The 19,459-nt window shown below is 43.3% G+C and overlaps 1 protein-coding gene across 1 annotated transcript in view; it reads left to right on the plus strand.

The window, feature by feature from the left end:
- The window catches only part of LOC121569847 (ubiquitin-protein ligase E3C), a 47,337-nt gene that overhangs the window by 8,829 nt on the left and 19,049 nt on the right, over nucleotides 1–19,459 (plus strand). The window contains exons 12-19 of the mRNA XM_041881084.2: nucleotides 6,577–6,663; nucleotides 8,564–8,727; nucleotides 10,156–10,382; nucleotides 12,737–12,841; nucleotides 13,343–13,430; nucleotides 14,975–15,072; nucleotides 15,696–15,828; nucleotides 18,381–18,628. Coding sequence (XP_041737018.1) covers nucleotides 6,577–6,663; nucleotides 8,564–8,727; nucleotides 10,156–10,382; nucleotides 12,737–12,841; nucleotides 13,343–13,430; nucleotides 14,975–15,072; nucleotides 15,696–15,828; nucleotides 18,381–18,628 — 1,150 coding nt within the window. The remainder of the gene's footprint in view (nucleotides 1–6,576; nucleotides 6,664–8,563; nucleotides 8,728–10,155; nucleotides 10,383–12,736; nucleotides 12,842–13,342; nucleotides 13,431–14,974; nucleotides 15,073–15,695; nucleotides 15,829–18,380; nucleotides 18,629–19,459) is intronic.

Here is a 19,459-nt window from a genome sequence, read left to right on the forward strand (position 1 = left end):
TTTTGAATTCAGGCCTGTATGTTCTGTAAGATTTGTATCTTAAGATTGAATACTTCTTTTGTAGAATAGTTTTGGTTGCTATAATCTTTGTCTTTATGGTTGGTTGGCTAAGTGGGTGGAATTTCACTTTAATTGTTTAGTGTTAGGTATTTGGTGTAATTTTACTTTGATTGTTGTTTAGCCTCAGCCTGAGGTGGTACTCTGTCACTAACTGATGGTCACGACAACTGTAAGTGCTAGCAAGCCTCTGTCCTTTATTTGTTTCTGTGCGCTTGCTGTGATTGTGGAGTTTACATGAGATAATGACACTCGGGCAATGAGAACAAACTCTTTCTGCCACTGGCACTGACTCGCAGGCCCTAATGATTTAGGCCTAAGGTAGTTTTACATAAATAAAGCAGAATTTTAAGCAAATTACTATTTGAGCTCGATTCAATCCGTACTATAGCAAGATTTGATTAATTTGCAGCGTATACCATGAATGCATTCTCCGCTATCGTGGAGAAACTGAAAAACTGCTTCTATCTCAAGGCCATCAGACTGTTACAGTGGGGGAAAAAAGTATTTAGTCAGCCACCAATTGTGCAAGTTCTCCCACTTAAAAAGATGAGAGAGGCCTGTAATTTTCATCATAGGTACACGTCAACTATGACAGACAAATTGAGAAAAAATAATCCAGAAAATCACATTGTAGGATTTTTAATGAATTTATTTGCAAATTATGGTGGAAAATAAGTATTTGGTCACCTACAAACAAGCAAGATTTCTGGCTCTCACAGACCTGTAACTTCTTCTTTAAGAGGCTCCTCTGTCCTCCACTCGTTACCTGTATTAATGGCACCTGTTTGAACTTGTTATCAGTATAAAAGACACCTGTCCACAACCTCAAACAGTCACACTCCAAACTCCACTATGGCCAAGACCAAAGAGCTGTCAAAGGACACCAGAAACAAAATTGTAGACCTGCACCAGGCTGGGAAGACTGAATCTGCAATAGGTAAGCAGCTTGGTTTGAAGAAATCAACTGTGGGAGCAATTATTAGGAAATGGAAGACATACAAGACCACTGATAATCTCCCTCGATCTGGGGCTCCACGCAAGATCTCACCCCGTGGGTTCAAAATGATCACAAGAACGGTGAGCAAAAATCCCAGAACCACACGGGGGGACCTAGTGAATGACCTGCAGACAGCTGGGACCAAAGTAACAAAACCTACCATCAGTAACACACTACGCCGCCAGGGACTCAAATCCTGCAGTGCCAGACGTGTCCCCCTGCTTAAGCCAGTACATGTCCAGGCCCGTCTGAAGTTTGCTAGAGTGCATTTGGATGATCCAGAAGAGGATTGGGAGAATGTCATATGGTCAGATGAAACCAAAATATAACTTTTTGGTAAAAACTCAACTCGTCGTGTTTGGAGGACAAAGAATGCTGAGTTGCATCCAAAGAACACCATACCTACTGTGAAGCATGGGGGTGGAAACATCATGCTTTGGGGCTGTTTTTTCTGCAAAGGGACCAGGACGACTGATCCGTGTAAAGGAAAGAATGAATGGGGCCATGTATCGTGAGATTTTGAGTGAAAACCTCCTTCCATCAGCAAGGGCATTGAAGATGAAACGTGGCTGGGTCTTTCAGCATGACAATGATCCCAAACACACCGCCCGGGCAACGAAGGAGTGGCTTCGTAAGAAGCATTTCAAGGTCCTGGAGTGGCCTAGCCAGTCTCCAGATCTCAACCCCATAGAAAATCTTTGGAGGGGAGTTGAAAGTCCGTGTTGCCCAGCGACAGCCCCAAAACATCACTGCTCTAGAGGAGATCTGCATGGAGGAATGGGCCAAAATACCAGCAACAGTGTGTGAAAACCTTGTGAAGACTTACAGAAAACGTTTGACCTGTGTCATTGCCAACAAAGGGTATATAACAAAGTATTGAGAAACTTTTGTTATTGACCAAATACTTATTTTCCACCATAATTTGCAAATAAATTCATTAAAAATCCTACAATGTGATTTTCAGGATTTTTTTTTCTCATTTTGTCTGTCATAGTTGACGTGTACCTATGATGAAAATTACAGGCCTCTCTCATCTTTTTAAGTGGGAGAACTTGCACAATTGGTGGCTGACTAAATACTTTTTTTCCCCACTGTAAATAGTCATCACTAGGCGGCTTCCACCCGGTTACGCAACCCTGCACCTTAGAGGCTGCTGCCCTATATACATAGACTTGGAATCACTGGCCACTTTAATAATGGAACACTAGCCACTTTAATAATGTTTACATATTTTTGCTTTACTCATCTCATATGGTTGCATCACCGCCTGGTATGGCAACTGCTTGGCCTCCGACCGCAAGGCACTACAGAGGGTAGTGCGTACGGCCCAGTACATCACTGGGGCCAAGCTTCCTGCCATCCAGGACCTCTATACCAGGCGGTGTCAGAGGAAGGCCCTCAAAATTGTCAAAGACTCCAGCCACCCTAGTCATAGACTGTTCTCCCTGCTACCGCACGGCAAGCGGTACCGGAGTGCCAAGTCTAGGTCCAAAAGACTTCTCAACAGCTTCTACCCCCAAGCCATAAGACTCCTGAACAGCTAATCATGGCTACCCGGACTATTTGCACTGCCCCCCCACCCCATCCTTTTTACGCTGCTGCTACTCTGTTAATTATTTATGCATAGTCACTTTAACTCTACCCACATGTACATATTACTTCAACTATCTCAACTAGCCGGTGCCCCGCACACTGACTCTGCACCGGTACCCCCCTGTATATATAGCCTCCCTACTGTTACTTTATTTTACTTCTGCTCTTTTTTTCTCAACACTTTTTTTGTTGTTGTTTTATTTTTACTTTTTTTGTTAAAAATAAATGCACTGTTGGTTAAGGGCTGTAAGTAAGCATTTCACTGTAATGTCTGCACCTGTTGTATTCGGCGCATGTGACCAATAAAATTTGATTTGATGTACAGTTGAAGTCAGAAGTTTACATACACCTTAGCCAAATACATTTAAACTCAGTTTTTCACAATTCCTGACATTTAATCCTAGTAAAGATTCCCTGTCTTAGGTCAGTTAGGATCACCACTTTATTTTAAGAATGTGAAATGTCAGAATAATAGTAGAGAGAATGATTTATTTCAGCTTTTATTTCTTTCATCACATTCCCAGTGGGTCAGAAGTTTACATACACTCAATTGGTATTTGGTAGCATTGCCTTTCAATTGTTTAACTTGGGTCAAACGTTTCGGGATGCCTTCAACAAGCTTCCCACAATAAGTTGGGTGAATTTTAGCCCATTCCTCCTGACAGAGCTGGTGTAACTGAGTCAGGTTTGTAGGCCTCCTTGCTCGCACACGCTTTTTCAGTTCTGCCCACACATTTTCTATAGGAATGAGGTCAGGGCTTTGTGATGGCCACTCCAATACCTTGACTTTGTTGTCCTTAAGCCATTTTGCCACAACTTTGGAAGTATGCTTGGGGTCATTGTCCATTTGGAAGGCCTATTTGCGACCAAGCTTTAACTTCCTGACTGATGTCTTGAGATGTTGCTTCAATATATCCACATAATTTTCCTTCCTCATGATGCCATCTATTTTGTGAAGTGCACCATACCCTCCTGCAGCAAATCACCCCCACAGCATGATGTTGCCACCCCCGTGCTTCACGTTTGGGATGGTGTTCTTCGGCTTGCAAGCCACCCCCTTTTTCCTCCAAACATAACGATGGTCATTATGGCCAAACAGTTCTATTTTTGTTTCATCAGACCAGAGGACATTTCTCCCAAAATTACGATCTTTGTCCCCATGTGCAGTTGCAAACCGTAGTCTGGCTTTTTTATGGCGGTTTTGGAGCAGTGGCTTCTTCCTTGCTGAGCGGCCTTTCAGGTTATGTCGATATTGGACTCGTTTTTACTGTGGATATAGATACTTTTGTACCTGTTTCCTCCAGCATCTTCACAAGGTCCTTTGCTGTTGTTCTGGGATTGATTTGCACTTTTTGCACCAAAGTACGTTCATCTCTAGGAGACAGAATGTGTCTCCTTCCTGAGCGGTATGACGGCTATGTGGTCCCATGGTGTTTATACTTGCGTACTATTGTTTGTACAGATGAACGTGGTACCTTCAGGCGTTTGGAAATTGCTCCCAAGGATGAACCAGACTTGTGGAGGTCTACAATGTTTTTTCTGAGGTCTTGGCTGATTTCTTTTGATTTTCCCATGATGTCAAGCAAAGTGGCATTGAGTTTGAAGGGAGGCCTTGAAATACATCCACAGGTACACCTCCAATTGACTCAAATGATGTCAATTAGCCTATCAGAAGCTTCTAAAGCCATCATTTTCTGGAATTTTCCAAGCTGTTTAAAGGCACAGTCAATTTAGTGTATGTAAACTTCTGACCCACTGGAATTGTGATACAGTGAATTATAAGTGAAATAATCTGTCTGTAAACAATTGTTGGAAAAATTACTTGTGTCATGCACAAAGTAGATGTCCTAACCGACTTGCCAAAACTATAGTTTGTTAACAAGACATTTGTGGAGTGGTTGAAAAACGAGTTTAATGACTCCAACCTAAGTGTAAACTTCCGACTTCAACTGTATATGCTGTATTCTATTCTACTGTATTTTAGTCTATGCCACTCCGACATTGCGCGTCCTAATATTTATATATTTCTTAATTCCATTCTTCTACTTTAGATTTGTGTGTATTGTGTGTATTGTTGTGAATTGTTAGATACTACTGCACTGTTGGCGCTAGAAACACAAGCATTTCGCTACACCCACAATAACATCTGCTAAATATGTGTATTTGACCAATAAAATTTGATTTGATTTGACATTGCCTTTAAATGTAAATTGTGCTGTAGCGCAGCTCTTCAGCTCTACAGATTGAATCGAGCCCTTTCTCTTTTCTTCTTCCTAGTTTTCTCTTTTTCTGCGAACATACATACGTAAATCCTTGCATTATATCAAAATAAAATAATCGGTGTTTTGTCCATCAAGGTCATTTTTATGGACACACACACACACACACACACACACACACACACACACACACACACACACACACACGTGACCCCTTTTGATGCCTGTGACTTTGTGTATTAGTGCCTTCATTCCGTGATTGAAATGGAGCTTTGGTTTCTAGCAGGCCATATATCAGGCTGTCAGTCAGCATTTTAGTGCTTTGTTTCCCATTTCAATCAAACACCCGGCCGCGCACTGTAAAGGCCCAGAGCACTATGCTACACCCGGCTCCCCTCCTTTCTTGTACTGACAGATGGGGGGGGCATGGCAGAAACTATTTCTCAAACATATTAAGAGGTGTCACTCGTCCCCCCACTCTGAAGGCTCATTTTCAATTTTCCGCCTTTCAAATAATCTCTGCTGCACAATGGTGACCGAGGTATGTTATGTCCCAAATGCCACCCTATTCCCTATATAGTGCACTACTTTTGACCAGAGCCCATAGGGAATAGGGCACGGTTTGGGACGCACCCTGAGAGATTGGAGGCCGACAACAACGTGTGTTTATGTGAGATTCCATCCACTTCCTGTTCCCTCTCTCTCTGTTCTGTCAAACTTGTACCTCTCATCATGTGAATAGAAGGATATAGCCTGTTAAGGGCAGGCATCCTTATAGGTGACAATACCGTAGCCCTTTAGACAGAGGCCCTATATATGCAAGGGGCATTTATTTAGTTTTAAGCTTAATTACCGCATTAGTGTTACCTGGCATGAACCCTCAGTGTGAAGGAAAAACACAATCTAGCAGGAGCGATATAAAGGAGTGTACACACTTCGAACAAAGAGCAGCTTCACACCTGGGTGCCATAGGCCGTTAGTTAGGCCGGCCGGAGCCTCGGGATGAGGGCTCAGTGGCTGCGTCCCAAATGGTACCCTATTCCCTACATAGTGCACTACTTTTGACCAGGGCCCATAGGGCACTATAAAGGGAATCGGTTGCCATTGGGACGTAGCCAGTGGCTCACTCGTTCCGTCCTTCCCTCTCAGTGTTATCATGTAATTCGGGGAGAGTGTGGAAGCATGCTGGCGTTCCGGGGTCATTGTGAGGGCCATGCCCCCCCCCCCTCTCCTCTATTGTGTGTCCCCGTGGCCATTAAGTTAAATGGGGCTCCTCCAGGAAGCCAGAGGGCCTTTTTATGACCCTGGGCTGATCTCCTCCTCGCCAGCAACTAGTTTACTAATGGAAGGTGCCTCGCCTAAATAAAGCTTAATGGGTCGTTTAATCTTTTTTTGTCACGGAAAAGGGAGAGAGGGTACTGACGAGGGAGAGGAAGGGCCAAGAAAGAAAATTCCTGGGGGATATGCTATGCTGCTGGTCAACAGCTTTTATTTTTTATTTTTCCCTCTTTATGTGCGTCCTCTGGTTGCTTGGGCAATGTTAACGATCTCTGCCTTAGAGGGCATCGAGGCAGAGAGCGATGTATACGTTCACACACAGACGTACAGATTGTGTCAACTCTTTTGTCCTATATCTTTGATATATGTATCTTTATAGATCTTTTTTTATGTTTGTTTACTTAGGTCTTTCTATTTTGTCCCCTCCAGGCTTCTGTACAGTTTAGCGTTTAATGCACGTTTCCTGAGACATCTCTGGCACCTGATACAGTCCATGACCACCAAAATGATCACAGGGTGAGTTGATTGAATGTCAGTCAGAGGCTGTATGTATCAAGCATCTCAGAGTAGGAGTGCTGATCTTGGATCAGGTCTCTTCCCCTTGTCCATGTAATATTATTCATAGTGATCTAAAAGGCCAAACTGATCCTAAATCAGAACTCCTGCTTTGAGACACTTCATATACATACAGTGGGGGAAAAAAGTATTTAGTCAGCCACCAATTGTGCAAGTTCTCCCACTTAAAAAGATGAGAGAGGCCTGTAATTTTCATCATAGGTACACGTCAACTATGACAGACAAATTGAGGAAAAAAAATCCTGAAAATCACATTGTAGGATTTTTAATGAATTTATTTGCAAATTATGGTGGAAAATAAGTATTTGGTCACCTACAAACAAGCAAGATTTCTGGCTCTCACAGACCTGTAACTTCTTCTTTAAGAGGCTCCTGTCCTCCACTCGTTACCTGTATTAATGGCACCTGTTTGAACTTGTTATCAGTATAAAAGACACCTGTCCACAACCTCAAACAGTCACACTCCAAACTCCACTATGGCCAAGACCAAAGAGCTGTCAAAGGACACCAGAAACAAAATTGTAGACCTGCACCAGGCTGGGAAGACTGAATCTGCAATAGGTAAGCAGCTTGGTTTGAAGAAATCAACTGTGGGAGCAATTATTAGGAAATGGAAGACATACAAGACCACTGATAATCTCCCTCGATCTGGGGCTCCACGCAAGATCTCACCCCGTGGGGTCAAAATGATCACAAGAACGGTGAGCAAAAATCCCAGAACCACACGGGGGACCTAGTGAATGACCTGCAGAGAGCTGGGACCAAAGTAACAAAGCCTACCATCAGTAACACACTACGCCACCAGGGACTCAAATTCTGCAGTGCCAGACGTGTCCCCCTGCTTAAGCCAGTACATGTCCAGGCCCGTCTGAAGTTTGCTAGAGTGCATTTGGATGATCCAGAAGAGGATTGGGAGAATGTCATATGGTCAGATGAAACCAAAATATAACTTTTTGGTAAAAACTCAACTCGTCGTGTTTGGAGGACAAATAATGCTGAGTTGCATCCAAAGAACACCATACCTACTGTGAAGCATGGGGGTGGAAACATCATGCTTTGGGGCTGTTTTTTCTGCAAAGGGACCAGGACGACTGATCCGTGTAAAGGAAAGAATGAATGGGGCCATGTATCGTGAGATTTTGAGTGAAAACCTCCTTCCATCAGCAAGGGCATTGAAGATGAAACATGGCTGGGTCTTTCAGCATGACAATGATCCCAAACACACCGCCCGGGCAACGAAGGAGTGGCTTCGTAAGAAGCATTTCAAGGTCCTGGAGTGGCCTAGCCAGTCTCCAGATCTCAACCCCATAGAAAATCTTTGGAGGGAGTTGAAAGTCTGTGTTGCCCAGCGACAGCCCCAAAACATCACTGCTCTAGAGGAGATCTGCATGGAGGAATTGGCCAAAATACCAGCAACAGTGTGTGAAAACCTTGTGAAGACTTACAGAAAACTTTTGACCTGTGTCATTGCCAACAAAGGGTATATAACAAAGTATTGAGAAACTTTTGTTATTGACCAAATACTTATTTTCCACCATAATTTGCAAATAAATTCATTAAAAATCCTACAATGTGATTTTCTGGAAAATGTTTTCTCATTTTGTCTGTCATAGTTTACGTGTACCTATGATGAAAATTACAGGCCTCTCTCATCTTTTTAAGTGGGAGAACTTGCACAATTGGTGGTTGACTAAATACTGTTTTTCCCCACTGTATGTGGCCCTGAACATAGTGATGGTCCTTGATGGGCTCGCGGCGTATGTAAGTCAATTCAATGTGCTTTATTGGCATAAATGAACAGGTAAATATAGCGAGTCTCTCTCTTCTTCTCTCCTCCCAGGTCCATGGTTCCGCTGTTGCAGGTCATCTCGCGGGGGTCTCCCATGTCCCTGGAAGACTCCAATCGCATCATTCCCCTCTTCTATCTCTTCAGTTCCCTCTTCAGTCACTCGCTCATCTCCGTGCACGACAGCGAGTTCTTTGGCTACCCCATGGAAGGCCATGGTAGGCCACTCCCTCAGTGTCTCCCCTAGGATTTTCTTCAGCAGCGGTGGCAAAGTTAGAGTGGATGGGGATGATTGTGTAGCCAACGGCGCCATCTCCGACCAAACATTTTAGAGGCTCTCCTCTTGGCCACAGAGACAAACATGTTCTGTTTTAAAGACAGTTTCCTGCTATTCTACAAATGTAGTCATGGGGCTGAGATAAACAAATTCAGCAATTATACACATTTTGCCATGGCTTATGCCGTGTTCTTATGCTATCTGAGTGACTCAAATATTATAACAAAATCAATGGGGGCCCTATGCTATGAATTATTTAAAATGTATGATTCTCCTGACTGTTTAGTTTTTATTCTGGTGATTGTTAGGCTAGTTCTCAAAGATTATCTTGTTAAAAAATATATAGCTCCATTATCTTTGCTACATACTTTATATATGGTTTTAGTCGTTTAGGGTTTACACTGAAAACGTTTTAAAATCCCCCCAAATTATCATATTTTTGGAAGTGGCGGCAATGATTTACCTGCGGCGGCGCGCCGCTGCTAAATGAATATAGGGGAAACACTGCTTCCTCCAAACTCTAGTCTCCAAGGTGGCATCCCAAATGGCACCATATTCCCTATGCACTACTGGTTTACTCAATAACTCTTCACTAACACTTCATTTGAACAATCCACCATTATGAATGCATACAGTGGTCATGAACACAACTTCGAGCTCTTAACATTACGTGTAATTATAGTTTATAACAACTTTATGACATCTATGGTGGAGATGCATGCAATGTTTTCATGAAATGTACATGGTGTTAAGATGGATACATTATGATCACCTTATTGTCCGTGTACATGGAAATTCATTTTGTGAATTTGCACTACATGTAGGGTGCCATTTAGGACACAACCCTAGTCTCAAAATCACCTGCCTCTTGTTTTGAATCGCTGTGAAGCTGACATTTTGTTTGACTTTGAATTTAAAGGCTTCTACACATCTATATGTATCCAGATGGACAGTCTCACAAATGTTTCCACTACTCCACATTGCTGCTGCACATCATCCTCCCCCTTGCTTGTTATTCAGTGGGTAAGATATGTAGGGTGATATTTTCCCCTCGCAAAGACAGCTGTGCTGTGATTCTGTGAACAGGCAACATTCTAAATAATGGGAGCTCCGATACTGTACCTCATGATTGCATTGCATGTGGTATGTGTATCACGTTGTTGACTAAATCCCTGGTTAAACTAGAGTTCTTCCTCACAGAAATTGTCAAAGAAAAGTTTAAGTCGCGCAGCAAAATTTTATAATTTCACTTACAGTGCATTCGCTTACAGTGCAGGTGTCTTTGCGCTAGGAAAATGTTGCCTATACTGTGTTCAATGGCTGAGTAACAGTGAACAACTGTCCATTCCTTCTGTCCACCCCTTTTCAGGCCACAGCAATACCTCCATGATGCCTTTCACGTTGTCCGAGCTGGTGAACCTGTCTCGGTTGCTGAGGGACGCGTGTCTGGGCATCATCAAGCTGGCCTACCCCGAGACCAAGACCGAGCACCGCGAGGAGTACATGGCCGCTTTCCGCAGCGTGGGGGTCAAGACCAACATAGAGGTGCAGCAGCGCATCCAGGCCGAGCAGAAACGCTGGGTTCAGCTCTTCAAGGTGATTACCCCCCAGCACCTGCGTGATCGGATTCAAAGCAGATAAAAACTGTGAGTGTGGCTGAGTGGGTAACACCGCCACAACTCCGCCAAAGACCCGGAGTTCTGCCTCTCCTCCCTTCTCAGTCTCCCCTTTATATCCAACTGTTTAAATAAATACCAAATAAGGGAAATGGGAATCCATTCTAAGAAAACAACATTTTTTACTTCATCATTTGGATGCTTCCTGAGTCCCAACTGGCTTGTGTCCTCACTCTCAGAGGCACCTGTAGCAGATTTAGAAAATGGTTGCATGCTGTATTCGGTGTCATCTTGAACACCCTCTTTAAAGGGTCTTCTTTGACTTCTGTTGCTCTCATAGCGAACATAATTGTAAATAACAAAAATGTGTTGATCAGCAACAGTTGAAACTCAAATTGTGTTAATTAGGAGAAACAGAGTATGTATGGCAAGACATGGCTGAATGAGGACATTCATTGGCTGTTTACTGAAAGGAAATGAGGCAGATGACAACATTAGGTTAATTATTTCTCTCCCACTCTCGTCCTTACCCCCCTCTATCCTCCTCCTCTCCCACTCGCTTTCTCTTTCCCTGAAACAGTAATTAAGCGACTTTGGCTGCAAGTCTTTGAGAGAGGGACTCGAAAGTGAGCAACGCTTTCTTTCAGCAGAGGTGGTGGCGGTGTACGAATGCGGCAAGAATTTCATAACAGTTCAAGGCGCGCAAACACCTCCTGTCAGCTAAAATGACCCATTAAAGAAGTGGGAGAGCAGTGGAAATGCATTTTCCAAATTGAACGGGGGCTGGATTTACAGTCGCTTTAACGCCGCTGACCCCGTAACACGCTAATGTTTGGTTCGAGTCATCAGCCGTCCCTCGGCCATCTTTTATCACCCCCATTGTCGAGCTATCTATTTAATTGAAAGAAGTTAATTGAATGAAAATGATCAACTAAGCTTATATTAATATTGCTAATGGAACTTCTCTTCTTGGCCATGTTTGGAGAGGGATGTCACTGCAGAGTTTGGGAAAGCCCATTAAGGCGTGCACTTAACCCAATGTACTAATTAAGGAATGCTTATTCATTCCTCCGAGTCGGGGGTTAGTCTCTCTCCGAACCCATCGCAGGTGCCGTGAACAGCGTTTTGCACTCCCCGTTATTACCGAGAATACTCCAGTCGTCGCTGATGACGGCCCGAGATTGATTGCGTCCTGTATGAAAACGATGTGCGTTAAAAATAACATTTCCATTCAAACAATGTTGCCTGGTCATTGTATTGAAAATTGTTTCAGGGTAATTATATGTCTGAATATTCCTAGCTAGTGCTGGTAATGACTGGAGTGAGATTATGGAAATGATCAATATAGATGTGACAAGTTCAGTCACTACACTTGGGTCTTCTAATCAGCTGAAGTTGTGAACTACACAAATATTGCCTATACAGCTGACAGAATTGATGATCAACTTCTATCTAACATTTTTCTCCAAACACTGCACAGATTAAGACATGGGATAGGATGCAAAAATGCATGTTTTTCACTGGACTGGACAGTACATGAAAAAAAGTATTAGGACAGTACAAGACATACATTTTTAGTTATTGACAGGAATAATACTTCATAGTACAGGATTGAATATTCACTCTTGTTTCACCCTCTACTGCACAGTAAGACAATGGATATCACAACAATTCTCACCCTGACCCTATCTCACAGAACAACAGCGTTACACTGGTCATTTCCACAGTTTATCTTTTGCTCTCCGTCCCGTGGCTGATGTCAGCAGACTGGCCTATAATTAACCCTGGTGCTGGATGTGGAGGCACAACTCCAGCCATTTCTCTTTTATACTATCGTTAAATACCACACTAATGGCTCAGCTAGCAAATTGCTTTTTTAAGAGGAAGCATCTTATTGTCGAGCCGCCACGTAAATAGATTTGTTTAGCAAATAAAATGATATATACTTTAAAATGACATGTTTAAAATGACATCCATATATCCCATATCTTTAACTTTTGTACTTTTAAGTCATTTAGCAGACGCTCTTATCCGGAGCGACTTACAGTAATGAGTGCATACATTTTTCGTAATGGTCCACCATGGGAATTGAACCCACAAGCCTGGCGTTGTAAGTACCGTGCTCAAGCCACACAGGACCTGAAAATGACATTTGATGTTTAGTTTCATGTATTTTGTTTAACTTTCACTTATGTATTACAGCCAAGCCCTTTAAGCCATTTTTTATTGGCTTTTATATACTGTAGGGAGACTAAGAAGAGAGAGAGTGGTTTGTTCTCTGAGAGTCCAGTGTGTGACTTTTATTTTGATTGTTTATTGTTCTGTATTTCACAGGTGATCACTAACTTGGTGAAGATGGTGAAGGCTCGTGACATCAGACGTCCCTTCTGTCCGGCAGGTCATTGGCTCTCTGAAGAGGTCAACATCAGAGCAGATAAGGTAACCATGGGTAACCGTGCTCTCGGCCATTAGATCAGACTTGTTTCCCTTAATGAGCTTATCAGGCAAATCATTAATCTGGTTTACTCAATAACTCTTCAATAACACTTCATTTGAACAATCCACCATTATGAATGCATACAGTGGTCATGAACACAACTTCGAGCTCATAACATTACGTGTAATTATAGTTTATAACAACTTTATGACATCTATGGTGGAGATGCATGCAATGTTTTCTTGAAATGTACATGGTGTTAAGATGGATACATTATGATCACCTTATTGTCCGTGTACATGGAAATTCATTTTGTGAGGTCAGCATACAAAATACACTAAAACAATACACTATAATACATGCAATACATAAATACTGGAAAGTGAGCATACATATAGTCCCTGTGGCATATTGTTAGGCCATGTATTGGACCCACGTTATGTCCTATGTAGGATGTTGTTAGTATAGTCATGCTGACTGGAGCCCTGCTCTTCCCTCTCCAGGTGACCCAGCTGTACGTCCCCTCAGCCAGACATGTGTGGAGGACGCGGAGGATGGGACGCATCGGGCCCCTGCAGTCCACACTGGATGGTACGATACAATATAGATCCCACAAAAAGTAGTTCCAGTTAGGTTTGTCACGATACCAGTATCGCGATACCACGACTTTCCATGGCAAAAAAGGAAACAGGAAGCAGACTTAACTCTATGATACTTGGAATTATTGTGACAACCCTAGTTCCTGCTATGCATGAACCAACCACTGATGGTTGTCACAGATTTTAGAAGTGCAATGGAACACCCTAATTGCCGCACCCTAATTGGGGTACAGGGAACACTGTGTCATCTCTGGTAAATTAAGCTCTTAGGTCAGCTCAGCTGTAATCTCAGGTATGTTATTTTCCTTCGAGTCACTCCCGATGCCTTAGCGAAGAGCCAGGGAGGACAACGGGCCGAGAGAGAGACAACCAGGCTCTTATGCCGTTTAATGTAGAGCTGCAACCCGGGCCTCCGGCAGCGGGCAGAGAGAGAGAGAGCAGGTGTGAAAACAAACAGATAACAATGCGTGTATGATCTGCCTAATGCCACTCCAGCCAACCCCGATACAGGATCAATTAAATTAGCCTGAGAGTCCTGATGAGCTCAGCCACATCTGGCTGTATGTTTGTCTGCCCTTTTTTCATTTCCTTAAATGGACAGGTCCTCGGGTGATGAATGGCCAACGTATTGACCACCCCCGGGCCATATTTCACAGATGGAAACCTGATGGCCGAAATGCAGATAGGATTGACTAATTGAGCAGAATAATTGCGCTCAAACGGGGACAATGAAGAGGAAGGGGAGGAGATTTGCGGTTTAACTCTGCTGTTGTGGCAGTTTTGGGTTCTAAACGGTTACCAACGCTGAGTTTAATACAAAACAAACGTCTGCTTAATGGAAACGGCCAGTCAGGTGGACGGGCAGCTCACAGTTGAGTTAATTAAAAGTGTGTGTTAGTGAGGGAGGGTTTGAGGCAGGATTGATCACTCTGTAATGGGCTGCCTGTAAACAGTCAGCTGGGTGGAGAGAGGGCCTAGCGGGTTAGTAGTCAGGGAGGGAGCAAGGTAGCAGGCAGGCAGGATGGGGGGGCTAACTGTGGAGAAATGGGTGCTGGGTGTTATTGGGGTTTAACCCCCTCCATAAAGAAGTGTCTGGGTTTTCTGTTCAGTGTCTGTCATTAGGGAGACTGCAGGGCAGGAGTGTGGGTTTAGGTTCTGGTAAAGGAACCTCTGGGCTCCGTGCAGCCTGGTTGAACATTTACCACACAGTGCTGTCTCAGCATCTATCCACACACTGTGTCATCATGGAAACCCTTCATGGCGCTGCATTGGGCATTTATAAATGGATGGATGGATGGATGAATTAGAGCCGGATGGATAGATGCGTAGATGGAGGATCAGATTGACGAATGGTAGGATAGTGTGGATAGATGGGTTAAATGATGAAGTGAAGATGGAGGGATGGATAGATGAATAGATGAATGGGTAGAAGACAGATAGATTGACTGTTGTAGAGCAGTTTAAGCTAACATTGTTGTTGTACTGTATTTCTGTTGAAGATGTTCCCTCACAGGAAAAAAACATTTTCTATTCTAGTGGGGATGGAGCCTCCACAGCTGTCTGTGTCTGAGGAGAGACACTTGGCCATTCTGACTGAGCTGCCCTTCGTCGTGCCCTTTGAGGAACGAGTCAAGGTACTCTACATCTCATCTCTGCATATTGCTCCATACAGATGCGGTCAAATATATTGGCACCCTTGCATGATTCACACCTTCGTCTAAAATAAGTTGAAATTGAAAAAGCTTTTTGTGTTTGCACATGTATTTGTTTGATTTACAACTGCACAGGACCCCCCAAAAAACAAAAACAAAACTGAAATTGATGTAAAAAATGGCCTGGACTAATTTATTCAAAATTCAAATTAATTTGGTTGGAGGCAAAGATTGTAATTTACTGTGTAATTTCTCAACTGTGGTAAGTTGCAGGTGCCTACAGGGTAAAAATAGCCATTCAACCAGTAAAAATAAATAAAAGGAACATTCTGCTCCATTGCACTCCATTGTAAAGTGCAAGGGTGCCAATATATTTGAACGCATATGTATACTTGTTAGAAAACCAAAACCCTTGGGTAATATGTATGACTGACAATTTATTTTCACCTCAGTTAAATTTGTTTAAAATAATATCGCCTTTATTGACTACATCCATTAGAAATAGTCCATTTAGTCAACAGAGGTCCAATAAAGCTGGGCTGGCTATAGGTAGTCTGTCATTAATACTGCTTGCCATAATATCTCTGTATGTCCCTATGGTGAAGATCTTCCAGAGATTGATCTACGCGGACAAGCGGGACATCCAGGGAGACGGGCCGCTTCTGGATGGGATCATCGTCACCATCAGACGGAACTACATCTACGAGGACGCCTACGACAAGCTCTCCCCAGAAAATGGTACGTGGTTAGGCTGAGGAGGGATATGGCTTGGTGAGGAGGCATATGTCTCGGCCTGCGTCCTAATAATCTCTCCTTTCTCCCAAAGTGTGCACTTGTTCACTTCCCTTCATGTGTTTGGATGGAAATTACTGGTATAATAAATATGGTAGATAGTCCCACTAGCCCATACCTCCACCAATCCAATGCTTTTAGATTAGTGGGAAGGAGTGAACAGGTGCACATTAGAAAGGAGATATTATGTAGACGCAGCCCAAGACTGTATTTGTCTTCTGTTTGTGGTCCATAAAATCCAGATATTCTAGCCGAGGTTACAGATCCCATTAGAAATGAAGGTTAGCTTTCCCATCGGTCTCTGAAGTATTGGATTTCACTAAAGCATAATTGTGATCGTGGTTATTCTAATGGCTCGCATAAAAGCGAGAAATCAATTATTTTAAGTCACCTCTTTTTGTGTTTGAATTTAAAAGAGCACTTTTGTTGGGGCATATGATTAAAAACTGTAGTAGTAGGAGGCCCTGCCTTCGAGGGGCTGAAAACGTGATCTATATCATTTATGTGTCTTTATAAGTTATAGCTGCTCTGATTTATCACTGTACATTAATTATGTAGAAACGTGACCTCTTTTATACGCTTTGATTTGATTATTCCTCAGGTCAGAGAAATCATGCCTCTTGAGATGTGGAAATGGGGAGAAATATAAACATTAAAATAGATACACTCTATATACAAAAGTATGTGGACACCCCTTCAAATTAGTGGATTTGGCTATTTCAGCCACACACGTTGCTGACAGGTGTATAAAATCGAGCACACAGCCATGCAATCTCCATAGACAAACATTGGCAGTAGAATAGTCTTACTGAAGAGCTCATTGACTTTCAACGTGGAATCCTATGCCACTTTTCCAACAAGTAATTTAGTCACATTTCTGCCCTGCTAGAGCTGACCCGGTCTACTGTAAGTGATGTTATTGTGAAGTCGAAATGTCTAGGAGCAACAGTGGCTCAGGCGCGAAGTGGTAGGCCACACAAGCTCACAGAACGGGACTGCCGAGTGCTGAAGCACGTAGCGCGTAAAAATCGTCTGTCCTCGGTTGCAACACTCACTACCGAGTTCCAAACTGCCTCTGGAAGCAACGTCAGCACAAGAACTGTTCGTCGGGAACTTCATGAAATGGGTTTCCATGGCCGAGCAGCCGCTCACAAGCCTAAGATCACCATGTGCAATGCCAAGCATAAGCTTGAGTGGTGTAAAGCTCGCCGCCATTGGACTCTGGAGCAGTGGAAACGCGTTCAAGTGATGAATCACGCTTCAACATCTGGCAGTCCAACGGATGAATCTGGGTTTGGCAGATGCCAGGAGAACGCTACCTACCCGAATGCATAGTGCCAACTGTAAAGTGTGGTGGAGGAGGAATAATGGTCTGGGGCTGTTTTTCATGGTTTGGGCTAGGTTTTTTCGTTTCATTGAAGGGAAGCCTTAACGCTACAGCATGCAATGACATTCTAGACAATTCTGTGCTTCCAACTTTGTGGCAACAGTTTGGGGAAGGCCCTTTCCTGTGTCAGCATGACAATTCCCCCGTGCACAAAGCGAGGTCCATACAGAAATAGTTTGTCGAGATAGGTGTGAAAGAACTTGACTGACTTGCACAGAGCCCTGACCTCAACCCCATCGAACACTTTTGGGATGAATTGGAACGCCGACTATGAGCCAGGCCTAATCGTCCAACGTCAGTGCCCGACCTTACTAAAGCTCTTGTTGCTGAAAAGAAGCAAGTCACTGCAGCAATGTTCCAACATCTAGTGGAAAGCCTTCCCAGAAGAGTGGAGGCTGTTATACCAGCAAAGGAGGGACCAACTCCATGTTAATGCCCATGATTTTGGAATGAGATGTTCGACGAGTGGGTGTCCACATACTTTTGGTTATGTAGTGTATTTCCCCTATCATCCCTACACATACTGTAGATTTTCTTTTGCTTGTAAGTTACATTTTAATAATTACATGCGTGCATGTACACTGAGTGTACAAAACATTAAGAACACCTTCCTAATATTGAGTTGCACCCCTTTTGCCCTCAGACTCTACAAGGTGTCAAGCGTTCCACAGGGATGCTGGTCCATGTTGACTCCAATGCTTCCCACAGTTGTGTCAAGTTGGCTGGATGTCCTTTGGGTTGTGGACCATTCTTGATACACACAGGAAACTGTTGAGCGTGAAAAACCCAGCAGCGTTGCAGTTCTTGACACACTGAAACCGGTGCGGCTGGCACCTACTGCAATACCCCGTTCAAAGACACTTAAATCTTTTGTATTGCCCATTCACCCTATGAATGGAAAACATACATAATCCATTGTCTCAAGGCTTAAAAATCCTTTAAACTGTCTCCTCCCCTTCATCTACACTGAGTGTAGTGGGTTTAATAGGTGACATCAATAAGGGATCATAACTTTCACCTGGATTCACCTGGTCAGTCTATGTCTTGTTTTGTACACTCCATGTATATTTTCTATACTAACTTGATTTCACTTCGTGTCCCATGTATCCAGAGCCGGACCTGAAGAAGCGTGTCCGGGTGCACCTACTCAACGCCCACGGTCTGGACGAGGCGGGCATTGACGGCGGGGGCATCTTCCGCGAGTTCCTCAACGAGCTGCTCAAGTCGGGCTTCAACCCCAACCAGGGTTTCTTCAAGACCACCAACGACGGCCTGCTCTACCCCAGCCCCACCGCCCAGATGCTGGTGGGGGACTCCTTCGCCAGACACTACTACTTCCTGGGACGGATACTGGGGAAGGTAAAGTTATAAATATAAACATTTTATTGTGCATTTTATATAATAGAGGAGAGACAGTGGAAAGATAGATAGATAGTATGTCACAAAGGCAGTGGGCTGGATTCGAACCCACACTGACACAGGAAAACATGTGCTGTAGGCTGCGCCATTGACCACTAGACCACCCAGGCCCACGGGAGAGGTAAAGCTGTCTTAGCTAACAGACAGACCGCTCTGATTCCAGGTCTCCGTAAAAGTCAATAGAAATCAATGTGTGTGATCAGTGTTCTTGTGTAGTCAATACAGCGGAGACATTTACATTTACATTTACATTTTAGTCATTTAGCAGACGCTCTTATCCAGAGTCAAGGCTGTCATCATAGACAATGGAAGAATGGGATGTTATGCTAAAACGCTTGCAAGAGGACCTGACCAATTTAAAGCTGCAATATGTAACTTTTTGGGCGACCTGACCAAATTCACAAAAACATTTGTGTTATAGATCTGTCATTCTCATTGAAAGCAAGTTTAAGAAGCGGTAGATCTGTTCTATGTGCGCTATTTCTAAGCTTCCCGTTAATCAGTTCCGTTTTTTGCATCTTACTTTCGGTTTTGTACACCAGCTTCAAACAGCTAAAAATAAAATATTTTTGGTGATGGAAAAGATATTCCGCAGCTGTTTAGATGGTACAATGATTCTCTACACTACACTTGCTTGTTTTGTCACATAAACTGAAATTAAGTGAACTATTTGAATTTTATCAACAGGAAATGGCGGAGTGATTTCTGCATATTGCACCTTTTTAATAATTAAGGAAGAAGCACCAAAGGGTCAAGTTATTAAGCAATATA

Source organism: Coregonus clupeaformis, chromosome 7 (genome assembly GCF_020615455.1).
Source record: "Coregonus clupeaformis isolate EN_2021a chromosome 7, ASM2061545v1, whole genome shotgun sequence".
Classification (NCBI taxonomy): Eukaryota; Metazoa; Chordata; class Actinopteri; order Salmoniformes; family Salmonidae; genus Coregonus; species Coregonus clupeaformis.